Source organism: Dipodomys spectabilis, unplaced genomic scaffold, assembly GCF_019054845.1.
Source record: "Dipodomys spectabilis isolate Male_0828 unplaced genomic scaffold, ASM1905484v1 ptg000043l, whole genome shotgun sequence".
Classification (NCBI taxonomy): domain Eukaryota; kingdom Metazoa; phylum Chordata; class Mammalia; order Rodentia; family Heteromyidae; genus Dipodomys; species Dipodomys spectabilis.
Genome location: NW_024870720.1, coordinates 16,471,101 through 16,496,228, shown reverse-complemented (window position 1 = coordinate 16,496,228; position 25,128 = coordinate 16,471,101). Strand labels below are relative to the sequence as shown.

Below are 25,128 nucleotides of genomic sequence, written 5' to 3'. Positions count from 1 at the left end.
AAGGAGATTAAGAAGGAGAAGTCATGTCCACCAAGAACTCACGTCCAAAGCTGCTAGAGATAGCGAGGGGTAAAGGGGTGTTGCTCTGCACCGGAACCATCTGCATCCTCCACGCCAATCTAGTCACTCTTCTATGTCTACCTTCTCTTTGCTGAGTACTGGGACATAGGAACTTGGTCTTCAACTGGAAGGATCTCGCTGAGCCAGACCAGAGAGGAGCCGACTTTGTACCACCCACGAAGGCATGGAATAAAAACCCAATCTCCTTGCACTTGGGAGAAATGATGGCAGGCTCCTTTGCTAAGTCTCCAGGGTGACATCTCCACAGATAGCACACCGAGTGCCACGCGCATGCCCCAGCTGGGACACACCAAGGAGGCCTCTCCTGTCTTCTAAGCCCAAAAACAGCACTTGCCTCCCTTGGGATCCCTTGCCCATCCCGGGCCTCTGCCAGAGACAGGAAAGGAAAGCGGGCCTTGTTACCTCAGACTGTCCTCCAGGGTCTCCTCATCCGAAGAGAAGGCCCCATTGCTCACACCTGGGACACCATCACTCTTCTGCTTCACTGACTCCTCCCGGGAAAACGAAGTATCTTTCTTTTTCCTTTTGCCAAACAACTTCTTAAAAGGCTGGAACTTGCCTCCCTTCTTCTTGTCTGTGGATTACAAGATAAACACACATACACACACAGCAGTTTGATAGGGTTGGGCCTCTGAGCCTAAGGGCAAATTACAATCAAGAAAGCCAGGGCAAAGGGCAGCCGTCAGCCAAGCCTGGTGCCAGAAATACCAAGGCCAGCCTTGGTACAGCCTATGAACACACAATCCACAGGCATGGTATGCACTCGATTCCTTCAGAATCCCAGGAAACATCTGGGAAGAAAACAGGAGGCAGGAGCTTCAGGGCCTGTCTAGTTCCCCTTCGGACTTGGCCACAAAAGGGTGAGGCCTGTTTTCTTTAACAAAGTAGTTGTCCAAAGCCCTTCTCCAGGGAAGAAGCTGAGGAAAAATATGTAAGTTGTACAGGTGTTGAAGAAAATGTCACTCATTCATTCTGCCTTAGTCCTTATTAGACACAGAAGGTAACTGCTAACTCTTGGCACTAGCCTTCTTCTAGCCCTGTCCCACTATACTCCCCATGCCCTCCTCTCTACATACCTCCAGTTTAGCTCTCAGCTTTAAAAAATCTCCTAGGAGGAGCCCCAAAGGAGCTGCCACGAGCATCTCCCTGTGTGTCACTGCGCCCCGCGTGCTGCCAGCATTCGCTACAGAGTTCAGGAATGACTTTTCAGTGCTGTTCCTCCAGATACAAACTCCTTCCCACTGCTCCACCTTTCAAAACAAAGTGTAAATCACTGTCTCCCAGAAAAGCAGCTTTTCACATTTTTTGTTTTTTGTTTTCTTTAGGAAACATAAAGAGCCACTTATGTAACAGTTTGGCCATTAAAAAAAAAAAAGAAGAAGAAGCCAGGTGCCAGTGGCTCACACCTATAATCCTAGCTACTCGGGAGGCTAAGGTCTGAGGATCATGGTTCAAAGGCAGCCTGGGCAAGAAAGTCCATGAGACTCTTATCTCCAAGAAACCACTAGAAAACTAGAAGTAGTGCTATGTGGCTCAAGTGGTAGAGCGCTCGCCTTGAGCTGAAGAGCACAGGGACAGCACCCAGGCCCAGAGTTCAAGACCCATGACTGACAAAAAAAAAAGAAAGAAAGAAAAGAAAGAACGAAAAGAAGAAAAAACAAACCCAACTGTTTAACTCTTAGGAGGTAGGGCTGATCTAAGAATGTGATAGCTATTAACTCAATCTTCACAACTCTACGAGATAGATATTACAAATGCCTCCCCTCACCCCGGCCACCTTACACAGAAAGAACTTGAGAAACAGATGAAATAACATACCTGTATCTATATCTATTGATCAAGTTCTATCTATATCTACATCTGCAGCTACTGGGGTTTTAAGCCTGAATACTCTACCATTTGAGTAACATAATTGTTCCCTTAGATTTAATTTTTGTTTTATTTTTCAAATAGGATCTTGTTCTTGTACTAATCTTTTTTTTTTTTTTTTCCTCAGACTGGCCTCCTGAGTAGCTGGATTATAGGTGCGAGCCACCATTCCTAGTAGGACATATTTAAAGCAAGAGTCAGGAGTTCTGAAGAAGGAAAAAAAATAGAAGGCTTATGGGTATTTAAATGTACCTGCAGGAGGACTGGGTAGCTAGTCGCTCACACCTGAAATCCTGGCTATTCAGAAGGCCGAGATCTGAGGATCAAAGTTTAAACCCAACTATTTCCAATTAACTAGCAAAAACATGCCAGACTGGAAGCACAGATCAAGTGGTAGCGTGCCATCTGTGAGTGAAAAAGCCAAGTGAGAGCAAGACACTCCAAATATTCAAGTTCCAGCACCGACACACAGAGAAGAGAGATACCTGCAGGGAACACACAGGTCCAGCCTTCCTAGCTGACTCTTGGTGGGCCCAGAGTTCCCGGGTCCAGGTCCTACACAGGAGTCTGGGCCTAACACTGTGATGAATGATGCAGCACCAGATAGAAGAAGCAAAGGAGAGAACACCAGGGTAAGGAGGGCTTCGGAGGCCCTGAGGGGCTTTCAGCAAGCACAGAATGGCCTCCTGTAGCAATCCATCTGCAAAGCTAGCCCGCTTGAGGACTGCTAGTAAAGGTCTGCCTGGTGCTGCTCCTCATACAGCTAATCTTGCACATATACACATGCGGCTTCCCTGGAAGACTGTCAAAGTCCAGTGTCACACAGGGTTCTTCTCGGAGATCTCCCGGAATGCCGGTTCAGCAATGTCTGTTATCACAAAGGCCAAGAACAATAAAAACCTAACCCAGCTCTCCCTTCAACAACTAGCCCTTCTGACTAGGAGGAGAAAAAGATCAGAAGTCCTAATGACAAGTTCTCTTAGGAAGACTCAGACTACAGAAGCCTGCTGGCTCCAGAGTCTAGAGACATCTCAGTTATGGAACATAATTTCCTGATTTTTCACTTCCAAATCAGAACTATCTTTAGCTATTAAGGTTTGTCTTATGATTTCTATTTTTTAGCACTGACTGGCAATTGATTAATTTTCTACGTCTGACTTCATGAAAAGATTCAGTAATGACACTGAGGTCTATCCTATGTTGAAATAGCCAGTAAGTGATAGTAATATATAAATTTTACAAGTGAGGAAAGAAGTTACATCCTTATTTGGTTCCCCAATTTATATTCTCCAATGTAAGAGCTCTCCTATCAAAAGTAAGTTAATGAAACGCATGCAATTTCATGCTACGATGATTGGACTATGTGTACACTACTGTCTATCTTGTCATCAGCGTATGACTAGAGCAGTAGTTGCAGTTTGCCTCCATACAATCAACAGTGCATGGCCTCTGTGCGCTGAAAATAGCCAGTAGCCGCCATTTGCTTCACAAAGAGCAATTGCTATCGTGATGGTTTTTGTGGTACACAGATGGGTCCTAGAAGCTGGAAGCAATTTAAACAAAACAGAGCACACTTCTGCAATGTTAATGGGGGCGGTCCTCCAATCCAGCCGCCAATATGAAAGGTCGTTGAGCAAAGTAGTCTCCAATACGGAGCCTCTAAGATAGTATTTTAGAATTTTACAACACAAAACTTACTCTTGTTGAGTGCAGGGGTGGTGAGGGGAAGAAGGCGGGGTTGGGGGGAGGGGAGAGGAAGGACAGATGTAGCTATTACCAAGTTCAGTTTTATTTTACTGACTACAGCTCCCATTAGGGGTTAAGTGTGCAGGTCTCAGAGACAAGAGCACTTGGCTCAGATCCTGATCGCCATCTATTACTAGCTTTGAAACATCTGCTCCCCAGCCTCGCCAGAAATTTGCCATCTTAAGCTGTAAGATTAAATTTATAGGCAATGAGGTGGTGGGCACCACATTTTCTTAATAGTTCAGCATCTTTCTGTCATAATTTTCCACATTAAAGAACTTACAGATGCACATGGACCGCTGTAGGGATCACACATTTTCATGCTTAAAGGACTGAATTAAAATTAATTTATTTTCATGATCCAGTAGTTACTTTAGTTTTTTTTTCATTTAAAGAAGTGCTCATTACCTATTATTTCTCAGATAAAATGATATACCATCCGAAGGCTGTATCATCCTAATTGTTAGTTTATATAGAAGAGTCTGAAAAATTAAAAATCATGGGGCAAGTCAAACAAATCTGAATCATTGGTCATAAGGATGCAACCCTTACGTTTTCATTTTGTCACCCCAAAACAATAAAAGTACCCAACTCTTCTGCACTGGAAGTCTATGCTATGCATCCAAATGAGAAACAGAAATTTCCTGGGACAGTTCATTTTAAGTACCATAATGTCTTAACCTGGAGTTTCTCAGAAGTATGTACTAGGTGTTTAAGGCCTAGCCACCTGGGAATCCAGGTCAGATAAAGTAAGTGTATTTGTTGACTGTGCTTCTTCAGAGGCCAGCCGTGACTACAGTTCCTCAACATGCGCTCCTCTCCCCACACCCCATTCTGCTCCTGCGCTTCCCAGAACTCTCCCTAGCCCCATCTCTCTCTCTCCCTCCCTCCCTCCCTCCTGCACTCTCCCATGCACACTCTCTCTCTCTCCCCTCCCTCTCTCTCTCCCTCTCATACACACACACATCCTCTCAAACACTGTGCATCTTGCTCAGTACACTTGAGTGAGTTGACTACAACATGTTAGGCTGTTTTGATTAATAAGCATAATTGTCTGAATCCTACATTTTTACTAATTTAAGGATATTTTTGCATTGCTTTGGGAAAACTGAAGATTTTTTTTACAAGAGATTGTGAAATTTAAAAGATTGCTGGGTGCTGGTGGTTCACACTTGTATGCCTACCTATTCAGGAGGCTGATATCCCAGGTCAAAGCCAGCTATGGCAGGAAAAGCTATGAGACTCTCATCTCCAATTAACCACAAGAAACAGGAAGTGGCACTGTGGCTCAAAGTGGTGGAGCACTAGCCTTGACTAAAGATCTCAGGGACAGCACCCAGGTCTGAGTTCAAGCCCTATGGAAAGAAAGGAAGAAAGAAAGAAAGAAAGAAGGAAGAAGAAAAAAGGGAGGGAGAGAGGGAGGGAGGGAGGGAGGGAGGAAGGAAGGAAGGAAGGAAGAAAGGAAGGAAGGAAAGGTTACATAACACATCATGCCACAACCACCATACTTGTACCAGACCCCATAACCCCAGGACATTGCAGTGATGACTAAGAAGCTGGCTACAAGTTGGGTAGACTTGTACAGCATGTGCAGGGCTGAGTAATGTCAAGACCGAGGCCCGAGTCCTACCTCCAGACGGGAGGGGGAGGGGCAGCATGGCAGCTGGTTGAGTTACAAGGGGAAAGAAGAAGAATAGGAGGAAGATACTTGCTGTCTGCTAAGTGAGAAAATGAAGACAGTTCTGGAATTCTTTTGAAGGGGGAGAAGGCCTTTGGAACCACAGTGAGGGGCAGTAGAGGCTGTGTAGAGGCTGTGGCTGTGACAACCAGGGGTCAGAGGCTGAGAATGTGGTGAGAAACGCATCTCCAGGACTCACAGGGCATCTGAGGGTACAGGCTAGGGTGTATGCTGTGTCCTCTGGAACAGGCACAAAGCATGGATTTGCTGTTTCCTCAGCTGTAAATGCTTTTTTCCTCCTCCTCTTCCTCCTCCTCTTCCTCCTCCTCCTCCTCCTCTTCCTCTTCCTCTTCCTCCTCCCTCCTCCTCCTCCTCCCTCCTCCTCCTCCCTCCTCCTTCTCCTCCTCTTCCTCCTCCTCCTCCTCCTCCTCCATCTTTTTGTCAGTTGTGGGGCTTGAATTCAGGGCCTGGGCACTATTCCTGAGCTCTTTTTTTTTTTTTTTTGCCGGTCATGGGGCCTGAACTCTGGGTCTGGGCGCTGTCCCTCAGCTCTTCAGCTCAAGGCTAGCGCTCTACCACTGGTGCCACAGCACCACTTCCGGCTTTTTCTGTTTATGTGGTGCTGAGGAATCGAACCCAGGGCCTCATGCTTGCAAGGCATGCACTCTACCACTGAGCTACCTTCCCAGCCCTCCCTGAGCTCTTTTGCTCAAGGCTAGTGCACAACCACTTTGAGCCACATCTCCATTTCCAGTTTCTTGGTGGTTAGCTGGAGATTAGAGTCTCTGAGGCCTGGGCTGACTTTGAACGGCAGTCCTCAGATCTCAGCCTCTTGAGTAGCTGGGATTAGAGGTATGAACCACCAGTGCCTGGTTCTTTCTTCCTTTTAAAAAGGAGGCAATTTTATTTATTCTCTGAGCCCTCTATCCTTAGAGATTTCTCCAAGCTCCCAACCCAGTGGTGACTTACCACGCCTTCCTTTGGCCCCTGTGTGGGTGATTCATACTTGGCTTCCTCACACCACTTATGGCAGTGGACCTCAAGTTAATATGTTTAACATCCTAACCCTTGTACCTCAGAACTGGACTATCTGAAGACAAGGTCTTTAAAAGGTATTTAAGGTTAATTAGGTAAAACAGTGACAGGATCATCAGGTGGGGCACTCATCAAATAGGAGCCATAATCTCACTGAGGCAATCAGGACCCAGACACACACAGATGACCGTGACACCGACAAAGAAGGTGGCCACCTACAAGGCCAGGAAAAAGCTCTCAGAAGACACATCAATCGTGACATCACTTTGATTATGGACTTTTGTTGCCAGGATTGTGAGGGGGAAAAATTGCATTTTTAAAGACAGCAGTGGGTAAACAAACAATACACCTCCTTGTAGGTGGGTGACATCAGACATCACTTCAGCTATGCGGCTTTGTGAACTCAGTACCTCTGTCCCTTTCCATTCCTTCTACCTAAAATACCTTTCTCCCTCCTCCTAGAGAACATGTGACTGCCCCCCCCCAAAGGCAATCCAGATCTACATTCTCTATAAAGCTTTCCTTGAACACTCCAATCAGAAAGAACAACTCCTTCCATTGTCTGCTGGCCTACTGCACAGCATGTGACAGCTTTCTTACCGGTCAGACTCCCTGGGGACAGCGCCTGGTCTTGCTCTGTGTCCTCAGCACCCTCACATGATGCCTGCTGCTCAATAATACAGATCTCCTGATCCGCCAGATGTTTGAGAAGTCAGAAATTTCCAAATGGCACAAAGGTGTATTCAGATTCTCTTAGGGATTGCCACAGCATTTCGCCATCAAACCCAGTCTTTTTGGAAATGTCAGTGTTCACAGCGTTGTGAACAAATGAGTCTGTACCAGACTTACAAAGAACTGTTGGGACACTGACAATACAGATAAAGAACAGAGATGCTGTTATGCTACCATCTCCCTTGTTCTGAGAAGCAAATTTGTTCCAATGAGATTGATGCGTACCATCTCATCCACAAGAATCACTAGGTGGCTGGGCGTTGGTGGCTTATACCTGTAATCCTAGGCAATCAAGAGGCTGAGACCTGAGGATCATGATTTGAAGCCAGCCCAGTCAGGAAAGTCAGTGAGTCTTATCTCCACTTAAGCATCAGAAAACCAGAAAAGTGGTGCTGTGGCTCAAAGAGGTAGAACACTAGCCTTGAGCAAAAGAGCTCGGGGACAGGGCCCAGGCCCTGAGTTCAAGCCCCATGAACAACAAAAACCAAAAATAAACAAAGAGAAACAGATGGTGGAAACTACATCAGCTGAACTAAAGTATAGAGAAACAAAATAAAAACGCCTACCAGCACAACCCCAAGTATCTTGCAGGGGCTTTGGATCGCTGCCTTGTGAGAGCTGCCTGTGTATACCAGGTGCTCTTGGTTACCAATTGATTTTCAACAACCCTCCTTCCACATCATTCCACCCCACCCCCAGAGGCCTCCTCCAAATGTCCCTGTCCATAGCAAACTTTACTTCTTCAGACTCAAACATCACATTTATTACACTTAGAGATTTCTAACCATTCACATCTATACCACTGTGCTAGATTTTTCACTAAGTTCCTTTCCTTTTAAAAGTTAGCGTTCAACTTTATTCCTGAGACACTAGGTGAATCTAGGACAGTACTTTATAACCAAATGCTGTATTATTAGCAAGTATAAATATTCAAGCTAACAAATGGATGCATGCCACACTTACAAAGCGCTTGTAAACTGTCCCTGCCACGGATGAACTTTCTGAGTCAGTGCTGTGATTTTCATGGCATGATTTTCCTTAATGTCTTGACTTTTGGCAATAGACGTGTCACTCACACCAGAACAGACTGACTGTGCCTAAGCAGAATCTCCTGAAATGGCTTCCAGGTACTTAGGTCTAGGCAAGGACCTACTAATGAAAATGACAACTCCAGGGCTGCTTCTCATCCCCACCTAGTTCTCAAAGCTACATCAATGCTTGAACCTTTCTAGGTTTTTGTCCACGGATCTGTCAAAACTCCCTTTTACATATGCTTCACACTTCACAAGGGAAAGCAAATAATAGAAATAGTAACAGAGGCAGAGAGGGTTTCTGATGTGAAGCCTCCGTGTTTGGAAACAGTTCTCCCACAGAGTGGAAGCCATGTGGGCGGCCGTTTCTCTCCCTGGCAGTTTCCTAGGATGCTGTGAATCAGGATCCACTGGGAGTGGAGAAATAGCGGGGGAGTGCCTGCTACCTGGCCTTGTAGATTCCCCGCAGTAGCAAAAATCCTCTGCAAGAGCTACCATTCCACAAAGGCTGAACTCATGAACATCACAGCCATTCCACACTTACTGAATGCCCAATGCCTGGAGGGTCTGTGCTAGCCCCCCACTGGCAGTACAAAAACAAAAACAAACAAAAACACCCCCCAAACCCTGAAGGGGTTCAACCTGGAAACAAAACCAGCAGGAGAGAGACAGATGTTAACTATCTGATCCATGAAGAGATTTATTGAAAGGAGTTGGCTCACACAGATGGAGGAGTAGCCAAGGCACGTGTGAAATCTCTGTGCAAGTCATCAGAAAGGGCAGGTTGAAGTTCACACACCTGGAGTAAAGCTGCTGACCACAGGGAGAACTTCTTCTCTCAAGGAAACCGCAAGGCCTTCTTTTAAAATCTTCCAATATGTTCAGTCAGGCCTACCCAGATTATCTTGAATAATCTTATTTAAAGCCAATTGGCTATGGACCTTAAATACATCTATAAAAAACACACAGTAATGGTTTAATTAAGCATTAGAGTTCCTTTACAGTAACTGGGACCCTAGCCTAGCCAAGTTGACACATCAGAGAGCTCCTCAAACTCTACCCTGTGTCAACCTGGCACCCAGACAAATGGCTTCAAATAAAACTGAATCTATAGTCAACAGCAAAGTCATAATTGTCCTTACATGATTCCAATATCCCACATGCATCTGGAAATATACTACTCTTTCCCAGAAGAGGATGTCAATCAAGCCCCTGAGTGGTATTATTCATACTTCTCCTTGGATATCCTGGAACTTAAAATACCATGATATAAACTGGGTGTTGGTGGCTCACACCTGTAATCCTAGCTACTCAGAAGGCTGAGATCTGAGGATTTTGATTCAAAGTCAGGAGAGGTGGAGAGTCAATAAAACTCTTACCTCTAAATAACCACATACACACACACACACACACACATACACACACACACACACACACACACACACACACACACACACACAGCCAGAAATGGAACTGTGACTCAAGTAGTAGGGAGCCAGCCTTGAACAAAAAAGCTCAGGGACTGAGCTGGGAAGGTGGCTCAGTGGTAGAGTGCTTACCTTGCATGCATGAGGCCCTGGGTTTGATTCCTCAGCACCATATAAGCAGAAAAAGCCAGAAGTGGCACTGTGGCTCAAGAGGTACAGTGCCAGCCTTGAGCTGAAGAGCTGAGGGACAGCACCCAGGCCCAGAGTTCAGGCCCCATGACCAACAACAAAAAAAGCCCAGGGACAGTGCCCAGGCCCTGAGTTCAAGCCTCAGGACCAGCACAAACAAACACAAATCATGATAGAAGGTGAACTATTAGTATCATAACTTGTTTTAGATGATGGAAGGATAAAATAAATAAAAAAAGCAAAAAAATGCCTGGTTAATATAGGCACAAATACACTCATGACAAATAAAGAAAAACTATAGCTATTAGAGTCCCTCTTTCCCCAAGCAGTCATGTGGACAAGACTGGTCCTTCTGCTACCTAGTCTATATTACCTTTGCCCTCAGCAAGAATCAGCTGGCTATGGTTCTCTGCTAGGTAGAAAACCCACAGCAGAATCCCTCATAAATCTAGATCATTGGCCATTCCGAATTGGATTGTTCTGGCCTTCACTGTCTTTAATTATAGGATGTTGGGAGTACTACAAGATGTCCTAAGGGGTTCACAGTATTCCAGACAAACTTTGTCACCTCTACTGTGCAGTGCCCCTCCCCCCCCCCCCCCCCCCACACACACACACAATTTCCCCTGTAATCAGAATCGCTCACTCCGGAATCTTGTTGTTGTTGTTTTTTTTGGTCCGGTCATGGGGCCTGAACTCTGGGCCTGGGCACTGTCCCTCAGCTCTTCAGCTCAAGGCTAGTGCTCTACCACTTGAGCCACAGCGCCACTTCCGGCTTTTTTCTTTTTGCTTATGTGGTGCTGAGGAATCGAACCCAGGGCCTCAGGCATGCAAGGCAAGTGCTCTACCACTGAGCCACCTTCCCAGCCCCGGAATTTCTTCTTCATCTGCTAAGTGAACAATGTAGCTGGATGGCAGAGGGAATCATTGCTGTGGCTCCTGGTGAAGCATTCTTCCTTTAGGAACTAAGCCCTCTAGATAAGCAAGTCTTCAGACTGGAAATAAAACTTTCCCTAGTGGGTCACTAAGGGTAACAGCAAAAGAGACAATCCAATCTACATCTTTTGATTGGTGTGCCCATAAATCATGGCTATGAGAGAAATAGCACAAAACAGTGGATAGTGACTTAGAGAATTTGCATTCAGGCAATCCTGCGATTAGCATTCTCAAGGGATTAATACCTTGACACTCTGTCTATTCTATGAGGTCTCTCTAGTCCACTCCCCTACTCCTCTGTTACCATTTAAAAAATCATATCCCTTCCAAGTCCCTGACCCTCAATCCTATAGAATCCATACAGCTTCCTATCTTCGGTATTTCTTTTTCCAAGCAATATGAACCATCAGCTGCAGTACTTAAGCTCTGCCAATGGAGGGAATTTCTATTCCCCATTGTCCTTTGAGGCTGTCCCAGGATAGGGCAATAGCATAACAACTTTCAGATGTTGCCCACACTATCCTGCAGAATCAAACTACAAACCAGACATTTGCCTGGGCTAGCCTTGGACCCTGATCCTCCTACCTGTACCTTTCATGTAGCTGTGTGGTGAGATTATACACCGGACTGGAAAATGTATTTCTTGCTTGGCATCAAGTAAAACATGTTTGAGAAATTGTTGAGGAAACAACTATGTTTCCCATGAAGTAAGCATTTCAACACAAGAATCAACGGCTATTGCCTTTGTGGCAGTCAGTCTGGCTAAAAGAAGATGAACAAGTGCTGCTTGCATAGTAGACTGGGAGCTGCTACGGTGATGAAATAGACCTCACAACGTGGCCAAAGCTGAGCTAATGTCTATAAGGCCTGGAATCTGCCGCTGGGCTTTGGTTATTTGGTTTCTTAAGGACCAAACCTCAGAGCTGGATAATATCTTCTACTTCTTAATTAAAAAAAGAAGCAAGCATTATTATACTGGAGCTTTAGTGGCTGCTGAGCATGCTTTTGGACATAACTCAAAAACTCCTCATCTGGGTTCTATCTATAAGACAGTGTTATTTTTACTTTTTCTGTACATTTTACTATCAACCTAAAATTGCTGCCTGGGTGAGAGGAAATCAACTCTGCAAAGACTAGATTCATTTCTAATGCATTTCGCCATTTGATGGATTTTGTCTGTTTTTGCAGTGCTGTTTTCGCATGCTAGGCAAGTACTGACCACTGAGCTATACTCCCAGCCTGGTATTTTTTTTTAAAAAGCAGCTTTCAAATAACATCAAGGAGTTGGGAAATGTGGCAGTCACTAGTGATTTCTCCATCAGCTGAAGAGGATCAGATGGCAAGCGAAGGAAGAACTCAGGCTTTGTCCACCACTGGGCCAGGCCAGGGCTCAGATCAGGAAACTCAGACTGCTGAGGGAGCCTCGATTCCTCTCTCTCAGGTTTTCAGAAGTTCTGTTCCTAGACCAATATCAAAAGTATTTATCCAGCACCAGGGTATTGAGCAAAGATCAAAGGAGACCATACTAGACTGTTAAATGGAAGTCCTTCCTTATCCTCCTTCATGAAGCAAGTGAGACCTTTTAGACATTGACAAACTGCCAATGGCTGGATATGGTTAAAGATAATTTAAAAATATGTTTATAGTTAACTGAAGATGGTCAGAGGGAGCAAATGCTATTTTTCCTCTGTCTGTAAATAATACTGGTCGACAGTGTCAAGCATGGCCATGTGCCACGCTTAGAGTTTTGTACATGTTCTGCTTCACAGACACTTTTCCCCCCAGTATTATTTTCCAGTTTATAGATGACTGGAAAGGGCCTCTCACAAAGGTGAGCTGATGCACCCAGTGTCTGATCCATGGTTAGTAACTGGTATGCTGAGTTTCGAACCAGCTCTAAATAGCAGTCTCTTAACCACTGTTCTGCGCTCCTGAAGCCTGCTTCACAGACACCAGAAGATGGAGAGCTCATGTGACCTTTGAGTGTGAGTCAGATACTGTGTTTGAGTCTCACTTCTCTCACGTTTTAGCTATGGGCAGGTCCCAGAATCTCTGTAAAGCAAGAATAGTAATGATGATAATAGTGATGATGTCTATTGACTTGTAAGGATTAAATTAGATACTACATTTATAAAGAATTTATTACAATGCTTTCAAAAACTATCAGCACTGGCTAGTATGGGAGTCACTAAATAATGAATGGGTACGTTTTGACCTTTTCTTTTGGCATTTCTTTTTCATTATGAAAAAAAGGAAAGTGATGAAGAAGAAGAGAAGGAAAAGGAGAAGCATATAATATTTGGATGCAAAGAAAGAAAGCAAAAGGAAGTATCAATAAATAGCTGGGTGCCAGTGGCTCATACTTATAATCCTAGCTACTCAGGAGGCTGAGATATGAGGATTGTAGTTTGAAGCCAGCCTGGGCAAGAAGGTCTGTAAGATTCTTATCTCCACTTAATCACCAAAAAGTTGGAAGTGGAGTGGTGGCTCAAGTAGCAGAGTGCAAGCCTTGAGCAAATAAAAGCAAGGTATAGCCGGACGCCAGTGGCTCACACTTGTAATCCTAGCTACTCAGGAGGCTGAGATCTGAGGATCACAGTTCAAAGCCAGCCTGGGTAGAAAAAGTCTGTGAGACTCTTATCTCCAATTAACTACCAGAAAACTGGAAGTGGTGCTGTGGCTCAAGTGGTAGAGCACTAGCCTTGAGCTGAAGAGCACAGGGACAGAGCCCAGGTCCAGAGTTCAAGCCACACTACCGACAAAAAAAAAAAAAAAAGCAAGGTATAGTGCCCAGGCCCCAGGATGAAAGAAAGAAAGACGGGCTGGGAATAGGGCTCAGTGGTAGAGTGAATAGGGCTCAGTGGTAGAGTGCTTGCCTAGCATGCATGAAGCCCTGGGTTCAATTCTTCAGCACTACATACATAGAAAAAGCCAGAAGTGGCACTGTGGCTCAAGTGGTAGAGTGATAGCCTTGATCAACAGAAGCTCAGGGACAGCATCCAGGCCCTGACTTCACAAGGTCCAGGACTGGCAAAAAAAAAGAAAGAAAGAAAGAGAGAAAGAAAGAAAAAGAAAGAAAGAAAGAGAAAAGAAAGAAAGAGAGAAGGAGAGAGAAAAAGAAAGAAAGGAAGGAAGGAAGGAAGGAAGGAAGGAAGGAAGGAAGGAAGGAAGGAAGGAAGGAAGGAGAGAAGGAGGGAGGGAGAGAGAGAGAGAGGGAGGGAGGGAGGGAAGGAAAGAAGGAAGGAAGGAAGAAAGAAAAAAAGAAAAGAGAAAAGAGGAAAAAAAGAAAAGACAAGACATTAGGGAGTATATAACACAAGGGAAGTTAGAGCTTTAGATATTTCTCAGAGTAATGTAGGTATACTCAGAAGACATAAATAAGATTTTCTTTTTATTTTTTACCCAATTCTAGAACATAAGAAATCTCACTGACATATGGTAGTATTCTATCTAGATGGGGAGAAAATAATGTTAGCTTTCCTTCAAGTTCTTTCCAATTCTACACACACACACACACACACACACACACACACACACACACACACACACGCCAGTAATGGCTGTAATACAGCAGATATACAACTCAGTAACAGCAACACACACTTTAAAATGAGAATTCAAAGAACCACGAGACAAAACTTTTTACCAGGAGAGCTAGAAACTCTTTCCTACAGCAGCACTAAAACTGGAAAGTATCATTCAAGGCTCCTAGGTAAAGGAGAAATAGAGAGAGGTATCCTCCCCCTTCCAGGATGCTCAAAAGGGCCTCTGTGGAAACTTGGGCTTTAGTAGTCTCTGCAAGGTAACTGTCATTGTAGGTTTGAGTATTTCAGTAAAATACAGTGTTCGTAATGTAGCAAGACTTGACTGAGTCTTAATTGTTTTTACTATTTGGACTGGCGTATATAGCTATGCATAGGGTGCTTTGCCTAGCATGTGTAGGCCCTCAGCTCAATCCCCAACAAAAATAAATGCAAATCTTTAAGACTCCTTAAGAGCAGGATTCCTGACCCCTGCCCTTCTGTACTCCTCACGTGACTTACCCAATTGTGGCAGGAATAAGGCCGGAGGTTAATATTTCCCACTCACCCTAAGTGAGCAAGTTAAATTACTAAGGATTTAGAACACAGACTTCTACATATGAGAAACACCAAGCTATCAATTTTTTTTCCCTATCAGAATGTCAGATGTGATTCAGGTTGAGTTATTCTGAGAATATTTTCTAATAATCACCTCTCTGAAAACAAATGGCACCGGCAATCTGACTCTTCTGTGGAAAACGTATTATTCTTGTTTGCAAGAAGAGCCTGTACCAGGCTGATAAGCCGAGAATTCTCTGTTGGGATTCCACAGCCCTGCCAGTTTAGAAATTAATTTTGCATTTTGGCATGGATGTGACACTTCCGTCATCTTGTGTGCACCATCCAGAGCCCTTGGCTGGCAAAATTCACTCTCCTAGGTGTTACCTCAATCAGATACTGTGGAGTGCTGAACATATACAGCATCCCATGCAAAAAGCCCCCTCCCCAGCTTTAGAGTGGGATGCTCTCAGGGAGTTCAGTGGAAATCTGCCATCCAAGGGGAAGAGGAAAGGAGAGATCTTTCATGACACTATGAAAACCCAAACTGGCTCTTTTTCAGATTCTTCAGCAACTGCCAAATCATCCAGCTGGAAAAGTAGCTAGTATGTTATTGACTACTCAGCTCAGGAAATAAAGGTAGAGTACGGAAAAGGCAGCACGAGAGAGAACTTCAAACAGGACTGATTTAATGAGAGACACACAAGCTTCCTGCCACAGCTGGGCCCCAACTCTTAGCTTACAAGGCAGAAGGGTTTCAGGCCCTCCCTTCTCCCATAATCCCCATGGCAGAGGTGATCACCAAGCATAGAGCTTGGACTACAGGTGACTTCCTTATCCTAATGATAACACAGCCTTTTCTTTCATAGTCAACAAAGCTTGTTAAAAAGCAGGTCCTCAAACAGGACATGCAGGGACCACTGTGAGGACACTTACGGATGTCAGACCGTGTTTTGAGGATACGTCACTATAAAAGAACTAACAGAAGTAAAAGCTGGAAGCCATGTTCTGTCATTAATCGTAACCAGGCTTACCTATTTTTCTGTTTCCTATTCCCCAATTTCAGAAGGCCTAGTACAGGGCCTTTTCTTTCCTTCCCATTTCCCCCACACTTACCTTCTGGGCTACACAAAGCCTAAAGTGTCCCAGTCAAACATCTGAGCATCTTCTATCTGGCTAGCTAGCCCAGCTGGTCAGAGATGCTGCAGGACGGAGTGTGTGTATCTCACTTGATGATCTCAGGAGGGATTTTTATGTTATGATTGAACTTCCACAGTTAGACACTGTTGGGTTGACTTTTGGCATAGCTCCAATTCCAGTAAGGAGAAAATGGCCCCCAGAGGACACACCCACCCCAGGATTCTGGCCTTGACAGTTGCTCTGAGAAACACGGTAGAAGCAGCAATAACTGTCTCTATGTACAGCCATGCGCCTACCTGAGCCTGCAGTCACCTGTGTCAGAGAATCTAATCTACACTCACCTGCCACAAAGGCCCCTGGGAGAAGGGAACAATGTCTTCATTAAAAGTACCAATGAAAAAGGAGATTAGATTCTTTCATTCCATCCAGTGGGTTTTAGTTTCAGAGGGTAGGAACATGACATCTCAAGGAAGCTTCCTGACCCCTCTAAAGGACAAAATAAAGATTTGCAGAGAGCTGCATTGTGGGCCTGGGATCTGGCTGAGCGCTCAGGTGGCAATCACAGCCTTAGGTAGCCCATAGGCCAATGGCTCCTGCCCATCCCCCCTCTCCATCAGTTATCTACCTTGGCAAATGCCAGACAGTACGTTTTGGAAAAACAGCCTAAGGCAAAGAACATATCACATGCTCTATATAAAAACAATTTGATGTGTGCTAGGAAAATACAATTTGTCTAAATACCATTGACTTTAAGTGGAAATTACTTGCTATCTCAACCAAACATTGGAGGTGTTTCATTTCATTTAATCTCTAAAGGGCAGTAGGAGAATGAGTGCTGGAGAGAGATTACAGGCAGCAGGGTAACCTTCCGCATTCTGCTTTAGTGTTTGATTTCAGGAAACTCCATCCCAACCAAAGTAGTGACTCATCCTGACTCCCAAAGTTACAATAAGAGCTGGATTTGCTGCAGTGGAACAAGTACGGCAAACTCTTCAGAAGGAAAGCTCTGCTCTAGCATTTCTGGAAGATTAATTAAATTGAAGCCAGGGCAGAATGTGGAAACCCACTATTACCATTTCACATTCAAGAGAGACAACAAACACACAACTCCAAGTACCAACAGCTTCAGCTCAGAAAACTGGCACACATTTTCATACTTGTTTGATTTATCCTGTATTCTGGTACGCAATGAAATACAAGCATCAGACTCAGGGAGGTTTCTCAGGGATTCGCATTATTCTACATGTGTGATTTAAAAAGTGATGAAAATGTCAGCAACTAAAGAACAATGAAACCACAAGAGGCGCTTTGAATTTAGATTCATATTTTCCTCATTCATTAAAAAATTATCTACTTCCTATTCACTATAAAAAACTATAGAAAGTACTGCGACACCCCTAATGTAAGATCAGAAGCGACATTCTCGTGACAAATGGTGATTATTTCAGGGATAGGACTATCATTTGTAGATCAGCACTTTCTGGCTGAAGAGAAAATGAACTGGCCTTGAAGAATGATCAGAAATCAATGAAAAGTCTTTCTGGATAATGAAAGTGAGAAAATGCAGAACATCAATGAGCCATGAGGAGCAAGATTGCCTAAACCCTAGGGAAGCTGGGAGTGGGGTTAGAATGGGACTAGAATATCAGTTGGGGACCAGATTGGTAGAAGGCTATAACCCAGGCAAAGCACATGACTCTGTGGGGTAGGTGTTCAGCCTACACCACCTATGAGCAAGAGTTCTGTCCAGAACTTTATTAGAACAGAAAGAACAGCCACAGGACTGGAGGGGGTCTTGGAGACAACTTCTTTGGTTGATGGACTACAGAGTACCCTGGGGTCCCAGGAAGGAATAGTACTATGTGGTATGGGAAGTATTAGCCAATGAGTATGGGATATTTCAGAATTTTATGAATTAATGCAGCTGACCTCATGTAGACAAGTTGCATTTCAGACTAAGAAAAAGAACCTAAGATCTATAGACTGGGCCTGCAGTAGGACAGGGTATCTATCAGCTTCTATTGTTCTGACAAATAACTAAGAACAACTTAAAGGAGAAAATATTTATTTTGGACTCTCGGTTTTAGATGGTCCAGTCTGTGTTGGGCTTCCTCCATTGTGATACGCAGGTGCAGTAGTAAGACAGAACATCCTGACTAGTAGAAGTACATGTCAGAGGAAATCATTTGCATCAGGGTAGCCACTAAGCAGAGAGAGAGAGAGACAGAAAGAGGAAAAGAGAAAAGGGGAGGGAGAAAGAAGGGGGAGGGAGGGAAGGATAGAGGGAGTAAGGGGTCAAGGATAAGGTGTATCTAGGACACGACCAAATAACCTTCTTTCTCCCAATTAGGCCTTTCTACAGTGATGCTTTCACACTATAAATCCATCAAGGAATGAATAAGTTGGTCCTAAAATTCAAGCACACTCCTATTTTCCTAGTAAGACTGTCCTCCTCGTCTTCCCTCCAAAAAAGGCTTTGGGAGATTTTTTTCTTTGTATCAACTTAAATATATGTATTTTGGAAGAGGTGAAATGGTCAGGTATGTCCTTAAATACTGTAAGTTAACTATGCTAATGAAAGTAATGTATGAATTCAGGAAAACTGCACTATTCTATTCTCACGTTCTATAAATCAATAATATACAAACTCTTTTGGATAACTTTCTTGAAAATCTTCTTTTACTATTTCCTCACTGTTTTATTTGGTATTAGGTCTTGAACTTGGCGCTTCATGCTTGCTAGGCAGGTACTTTACAACTACAGCCATGCCCCTAGCCCTTCTTTTTCTTTCTGAAACTTATTAGGACTATATTGGACTTACAGGTATATTCATTTTTTTCCTATTGCCCATGCTTTGGCCCTTTCATTTTACTTGGCGGGCAATTTCTGCAACTTCATCTCCCAACCCTCCTATTGAACCATCTGCTTCCTAAATGATTAATTTCCAAGAGTTCTTTTTTGTCCTCTGAATGAACAGCAGCATTCTGCTCTCTATTCATGTATGCAGTATATCTTGCTGATTTCTCGGAGGATTTAGCTGCATTTTCTTTGAAGTTTTCTTCTGCTCCCTGCATTCTGATTCCTTCGAGTTCCCCTTTCTGTTTCTCTGCTCTGATTTCAGTCTTTCATGATAGATGCTTTCATCAAAAGCCTAGTGATCCTTGGTCACCCATTCATATTTAATAAAGAGATGCTAAAAATCTGATTTGAAGCTATGGTGTGAGTTGGTAAGTTTCATTTTAGGGCATTTGGACAAAAACCCAGGGATTTGCTTGCTTTTTGAAAAATATAGAATATTAAAGAGCCTCCTAAAATACAATGGCTCAAACCAATTATTACTTCCCTCCCTCCCTCCCTCCCTCCCTCCCTCCTTCCCTCCCTTCCTTCCTTCCTTCCTTCCTTCCTTCCTTCCTTCCTTCCTTCCTTCCTTCCTTCCTTCCTTCCTTCCTTCCTTCCCTCTCTCTTCCTCCCTCCCTCCTTTTCTCCCTCATATTTCTCCTTTCTTTCCTTTCTTTTTTTGTGGTTCTAGGGACTAACCAAAGGGCCTTGTATGTGTTAGGCAAGCACTTGATCAATACCTCTAGACCTTTAGTTTATATTTTGTTTGTGAGAAAGTGACTCTTCATGTATCTCAGGCTGGTTTTGACCTTGTGATTCTCCTACCTCCTCTGCCTCCTAAGTAGCTAGGATTACAGGAACATACCACTCTGCCTGGCTTCTCTACCTTTTTAACATCCCATAATTTGGTGAGTGGCGCATGACGAATAGACTTTGCCATGCTTTCCTTACTATCTTGTTGCTCCATGTTGTTTTTGTCCCCATGGCTGAGGCTGTCTCACCGGTGCCAGGCCACATTTCACCCTTAAAGGGAGTGACTGAATGATGGAACACGACCATTGAGTCAGTTTCGATGGGAGCTGGGGCTAAAAGTGAAGCAGAACCTGCCCACACTCACTCAGGAGGAGCCTGGAAAGGCAGTCTCTAGTTAGGCAGCCATATTCTTCGCCAAAAACAGGTGAGAGTTTGGTTAGTAAAGAGGATAAAGGGAGACTAGATGGTGGGGGGACACTGGGGCTTTCTTTGAACTCAAGACTCTCAACTGTCACTCTCTGGGTGATTCAGGATTTCTATGACGGATTCTCCGGCTCTCACCTGGCATGCTAGATGGCTGGCATTCCCTGTGATGTAGAACTTGCGCCTCACCCATCATTTTCAATAGAGTTTCTCACTCCTGCCCATCCCATACTTAGGGTCTTGAAGTCTGGTGGCCCTCTGTCTTGCTCCAGGGAATAAACTTTTGAGTTGCTATGTCGGTTGAGGTGTAGTTACTTGTCCGAGCAGAATGAGGGAGGAGCTATTGAGTCTCGCTGCTCCCTGCATAGACTTTCTCTACAGTCCCTCTTCTCAGCCCCTCACCCCTCCCAGCCCGCTGTGCTTCTCAGTTATTTTCAGGAGTTCGTTGGGCGCTGGCTCCTGCAGGAACTTGGGCATGCCCATCCTTCTCTGCCACCATTGCTTCAATCCTTTCAGTCCTTGCAGATTCTGTCTAGCTTATGCACATCTCCTAATGTCATTAAAGACACATTTTGTATTTCTGTCTCCTGCTATTATTCCATGGATTAGAAAAAGGAGAAAATGAAGGAACAGCTTTTTCTCTATTATCGTGGACAGTGTTTTGCATCTGTATATGATGCTGTCACTGGAGATTTTATCTCAAGCCACAAATATCCATTTGCTCAAAATAAGGACAGTTATATTTTTTTCCACTCATCCTGTGGGCATATACTCATGATCCCCACAAAGCAACCACTAATTACATTTCTTTCTAAAGTGAGTTTTAAAAGGCTTATTGGCAATGAAACCCAAGACTAGCGAGTGTGATGTCACCCTCCTCAAAGACTTACTACAACTACATTGAATTTCATCTCTCCCTTTACAAATGCCCTCCATAAGCTGTTTCAGGGCACTTGATGGTTCTAAACAAAGTAATTCAAAGTGTCTTCTAATAGAAAGTTTTTCTTTAAAAAATGTATTTAAAAATTTATTTTGTCGGACATGGGCCTTGAACTCAGGACTCTTTTTGCTCAACATTAGCACTGTACCACTTTGAGCCACAGCACCACTTCCAGTTTCCTGATGGTTAATTTGAGATAAGAGTCTCACAAGAACTTTTCTGCTCAGGTTGGTTTTGAACCACGATCCTCAGCTCTCAGCCTCCTGAGTAGCTAGGATTATAGGTATGAGCTACTGGTGCCCAGAGAAAGTATTTTTAAAATATAAATAATTATATATAATTCTTTGGCTGGGCTGGAGAGCAATAAACTCAGAGCCTTGCCCTTGCTAGACTAAGTCCACAAAAATATTTTTAGAGTTTTGAATGTAAGAAAATTATTCATTTTACAAGCTAATCTTGGAGAGCAAAAGTTTCTATTTTGACATGAATGAACTGGACTTTCCTCACTTTCCTACTTTTTGCTTATGTGGGGCCATGTACATTGCTGTTGTTGTATCTGGAATATTCCTCAAAGGACCAGTAGTTAAAGACTTGGTCCTATTTGGTACTATTGGGAGGTGGGCCTCAGGAGAGGCATTCAGGTCTTTAGAGACATGCTCTTGAAGAGGATAGAGGATCTTATCTCTTTCCCTCTTTTACTTCCTGGTTATGAGGAGAGTGATTTTGCTCCATCTATGTACTTTAGCCAAAATATGCCACTACAGGCCCAAAGCAACAAGGCTAATCAATCATGGAGGGCAGTCTCTAAAACTGTGAGCCAAAATAGACCTTTTCTCTTTATAAGTTGATTATCTCAATGATTTTTTTTTAAAAAAAAATAGTACTAGAAAGTTTCTTCCTCTTGCTAACTCCTATTAAATTCCTTCTAGAATAAATCCTGAACCCTTTTAGGTTTATTCCAGGGGTCATCTTGTATAATTGGCCTTCCCTGACCCCCTCTCTGTACGCTTCCAAAGGTTGCTGCATCTGTTGGGTTTCCATAATATACACTGACTATATGATAACCATCCTTTTATTTGTCAATCTCCCTCATTAAACCAAGAGCTCTTGGAGGGCAAGGTCTAGGTCTTGTTTATCTTGATAATCCTGGCATCTATAAATCATGCCAGAACAGCAGTGGTTAGTTAGGTATTCACTTATTGAATGAATAAAGGAAATGCCGGTTTCCAAATAGAAGTAAGGGGTCCCTGGATGAAATTGGGGAGAGAAAATCAGGAGTGCAGTTACTTACCCTAGTTATTTTTGTTCACTCCTCCATCAGTGACTGAACAAGCACTGAAAACTTTTAAATTTAGTACTCGATTAAATGGAATGTCAGAAATGAACATTTATCTTGGAGAGTTCAACCACTGATTAATGGTCAGTTGGAAAAATGCCTCAATTGTGTTTGTAAGTATTTTCTTAGCCAAGGACCTTGGGTTGGAATGAGCAGAAATCTACCCCAGGTTACATTGGACTAGAAAGCATACAAGCCATAAAATGAGCAGCCCTGGTGGCGAGAAGAGGCAGAGTAGAAAATTATCACAAGCACTCTTGTCTTCCTTTGTCATAATTCAACCAGATACACAGAGCAAAATGACAACTACTGGGACATAGACTTTGACCTGTAGCCAACTCCTTTACTGCTTTTCTGTCTTTGAAGCTGCCATGGTGCTGGCCACTTACTATGATAAGAGTGGCACGATGTCCCCAGCCATGATGGCTGTGCATGTGGGCTTGGCCACAGCTACACTAATAGCTTCTGAGATGAAGAGGAACAGCCTGAAGTAGAAGACAAACCCAAGAATCTTTTCTTCTACTTTGTGTGTGTGTGTGTGTGTGTGTGTGTGTGTGTACGTGTGTGTGTGTACGTGTGTGTGTGCATGCGCGTGCGCTTGTACTGGAATTTGAACTCAGGGTCTCTCACTCTTGCTTAGTTTTTTCATTCAAGACTGGCACTCTACCCCCAAACCTCCATTACCAGATTTTTTGCTGGATAAAGAGGAGATAAGATTTATTGGATTTGTCTGCTTGGTGTTGGCTTTGAACCAAGATCCTCAGATCTTAGTCACCCAAGTAGCTAGAATTATAGGCAGAAATGCTGTAAGTACAAGAGGGACTTTGAGATTCACTTGAAACGATGATTGTTCTCCTAGGACTAAGAGTGTAAAACACATCAAGTTGCTGTGTTATGCAGATTGTTCCTCCAGGTTATCTCTTAGGAGATCCCTCAGCCTCCATCTCTGCTTCAGGCCCCCTACCCAGCCACCTTCTCTCTTTCTTTATTGTCTGTGGCCCCGTCAGTCTTCCCCACTTCTTCAGATTGAGAAGGACACCATTTACAATAAAGCATTTCATATAACTTTTGGGCCAGGAAAGGGTATATGTGTTTAGTAAATGAATACTGTAGCTCATGGCTCTGTATTCTCAGTGCCTACTATATGCCTAGATCATATTAGATAAATAATTTGGAAATTTATGAAATTTAAATATCTGGAGTTCAATTACTTTTCAGTACACCTATAGTAATGAACATAGGTTTACTAATTTATAACTTTTAGCGGATTCATTTCACACATGAACATTGGCAGAGCAAATGCCAATGTATACATTTTTAGACATATTCCCAAAGTCTATTACTCTTTAGGAATGACATTCCTTCCTTCCTTCCTTCCTTCCCTTCTCTCCCTCCCTCTTTTCTCTCTCTCTCCTTCCCCCCCCCCTTGCCTTCAAGGTTTCTACCACTTAAGCCCTAGCTCTACTTCTGGTTTTTTAGAGATAAGTCTCATAGACTTTCCTGTGTGGGCTCGCTCTGAACTGCAATCTTCAGACCTTAGCCTCCTGAGTAGCTAAGATTTCAAGTGTGAGCCACTGATGCCTGGCTAAGACAAAATTTATAATTTTAGGCTAAAATAAGACCTTAGGTGGGGGGTGGATGAAAGGCCCCAATATGTCCCTGGATGTGTCAGGACATCTCATGGTGGATGACTTTGACTTATTATAAAGGTGGGTTTAATTTGGCGCTATCTAAGCCATTTCTAGATTTAGATACTTGTGTTTTTTAGGAACAAAGACAACCTGAAGTTGCTCAAGGTTCACTTCTACCCAAATACATTCTATAACATTTGGGCTCATTTCAGCTGACTTTGGGAGACAGGGAAGTTTGGATGACTATCTATCTTCTTGGATAAAAACAGAACAGATGGTGACCTTTTATAATAGAGGCCTATTTGCCCATCTGTGAAGGCACCAGATGGGCGACACCCACCTTACAAGGCCACACTGGATGGTGTGGAGGGACAAAGGGTGGAAAAATGCAGTAATGGTACTCATTGGACACTATGTTGAAAATGAACTATACAACTTATAGGTGGGGATGGAAGGGAAAAACTGGGAGAGAGCAAGGGAAGGAGTGACATTGTCCAAAAAGAAATGTACTCTTTACCTGACATATAATTGTAACTCCTCTGTACACCACCTTTAAATTAACATAAAACTTAAAAAAAATAGAATAAAGATCTAGCCCCAAGAAGCTTCCATCTTTTTTTCAGTTCACAGAAGGCTACTTTTCTATAAAGAATTTATTTCCTGGGGGGAGGGAGTGTTGCAAAGAAATCATGAAATACTGAAAATTAATGGGGAGCAAAACTTCTTCATGAAAAGCAGAATACTTATAAGTCTTCCCCATTTCCTTCTTCCCTGATCCACCCCATTCAATACTACTGTGCTGAGAAACCCTTGGCCTTCACTATATCATTTCTCCTCTATTTCAGGAAGGAAGGAGAGCCAAAGTGAGGCAGGCTTTATGTTGAAGGGCATCTGCTTCTCTTTCATCAGAAAGAAAATTGAGTGCATATGCAGAGCCTCAGCCCACGTGACTACACTGGTCACCTGCATAAGCCTAGACCAACTTAGAAGAAGACACTGTGGGCTCCAGGACATGAAATGCACAGCCACATTTGCAAAAATAACAGGAACAGAGATATCATATTGGCCTTCCCTTTGACCTTATCCCCTAATGCAACACCTGCCATTGAGAGGTATGCCCCCATTTTCCAGAGAAAAGGAATGTCCTCTCTGAACACACAGAGACATGGAGGAGCAATGAAACCCAGCATCATAGGCCGTCTGCACCATGTTCTTCATGGTGGGCATACACTACTGACGCTCTTCCTTTAGCAAGTAGTGTCTA

The 25,128-nt window shown here is 43.6% G+C and overlaps 1 protein-coding gene across 1 annotated transcript in view; it reads right to left on the bottom strand.

Moving 5' to 3' along the window:
• Cracd (capping protein inhibiting regulator of actin dynamics) overlaps window positions 1-25,128 on the bottom strand; it is a 108,302-nt gene that overhangs the window by 44,934 nt on the left and 38,240 nt on the right. Inside the window, exon 3 of the mRNA XM_042678455.1 lies at window positions 484-655. Coding sequence (XP_042534389.1) covers window positions 484-655 — 172 coding nt within the window. The remainder of the gene's footprint in view (window positions 1-483; window positions 656-25,128) is intronic.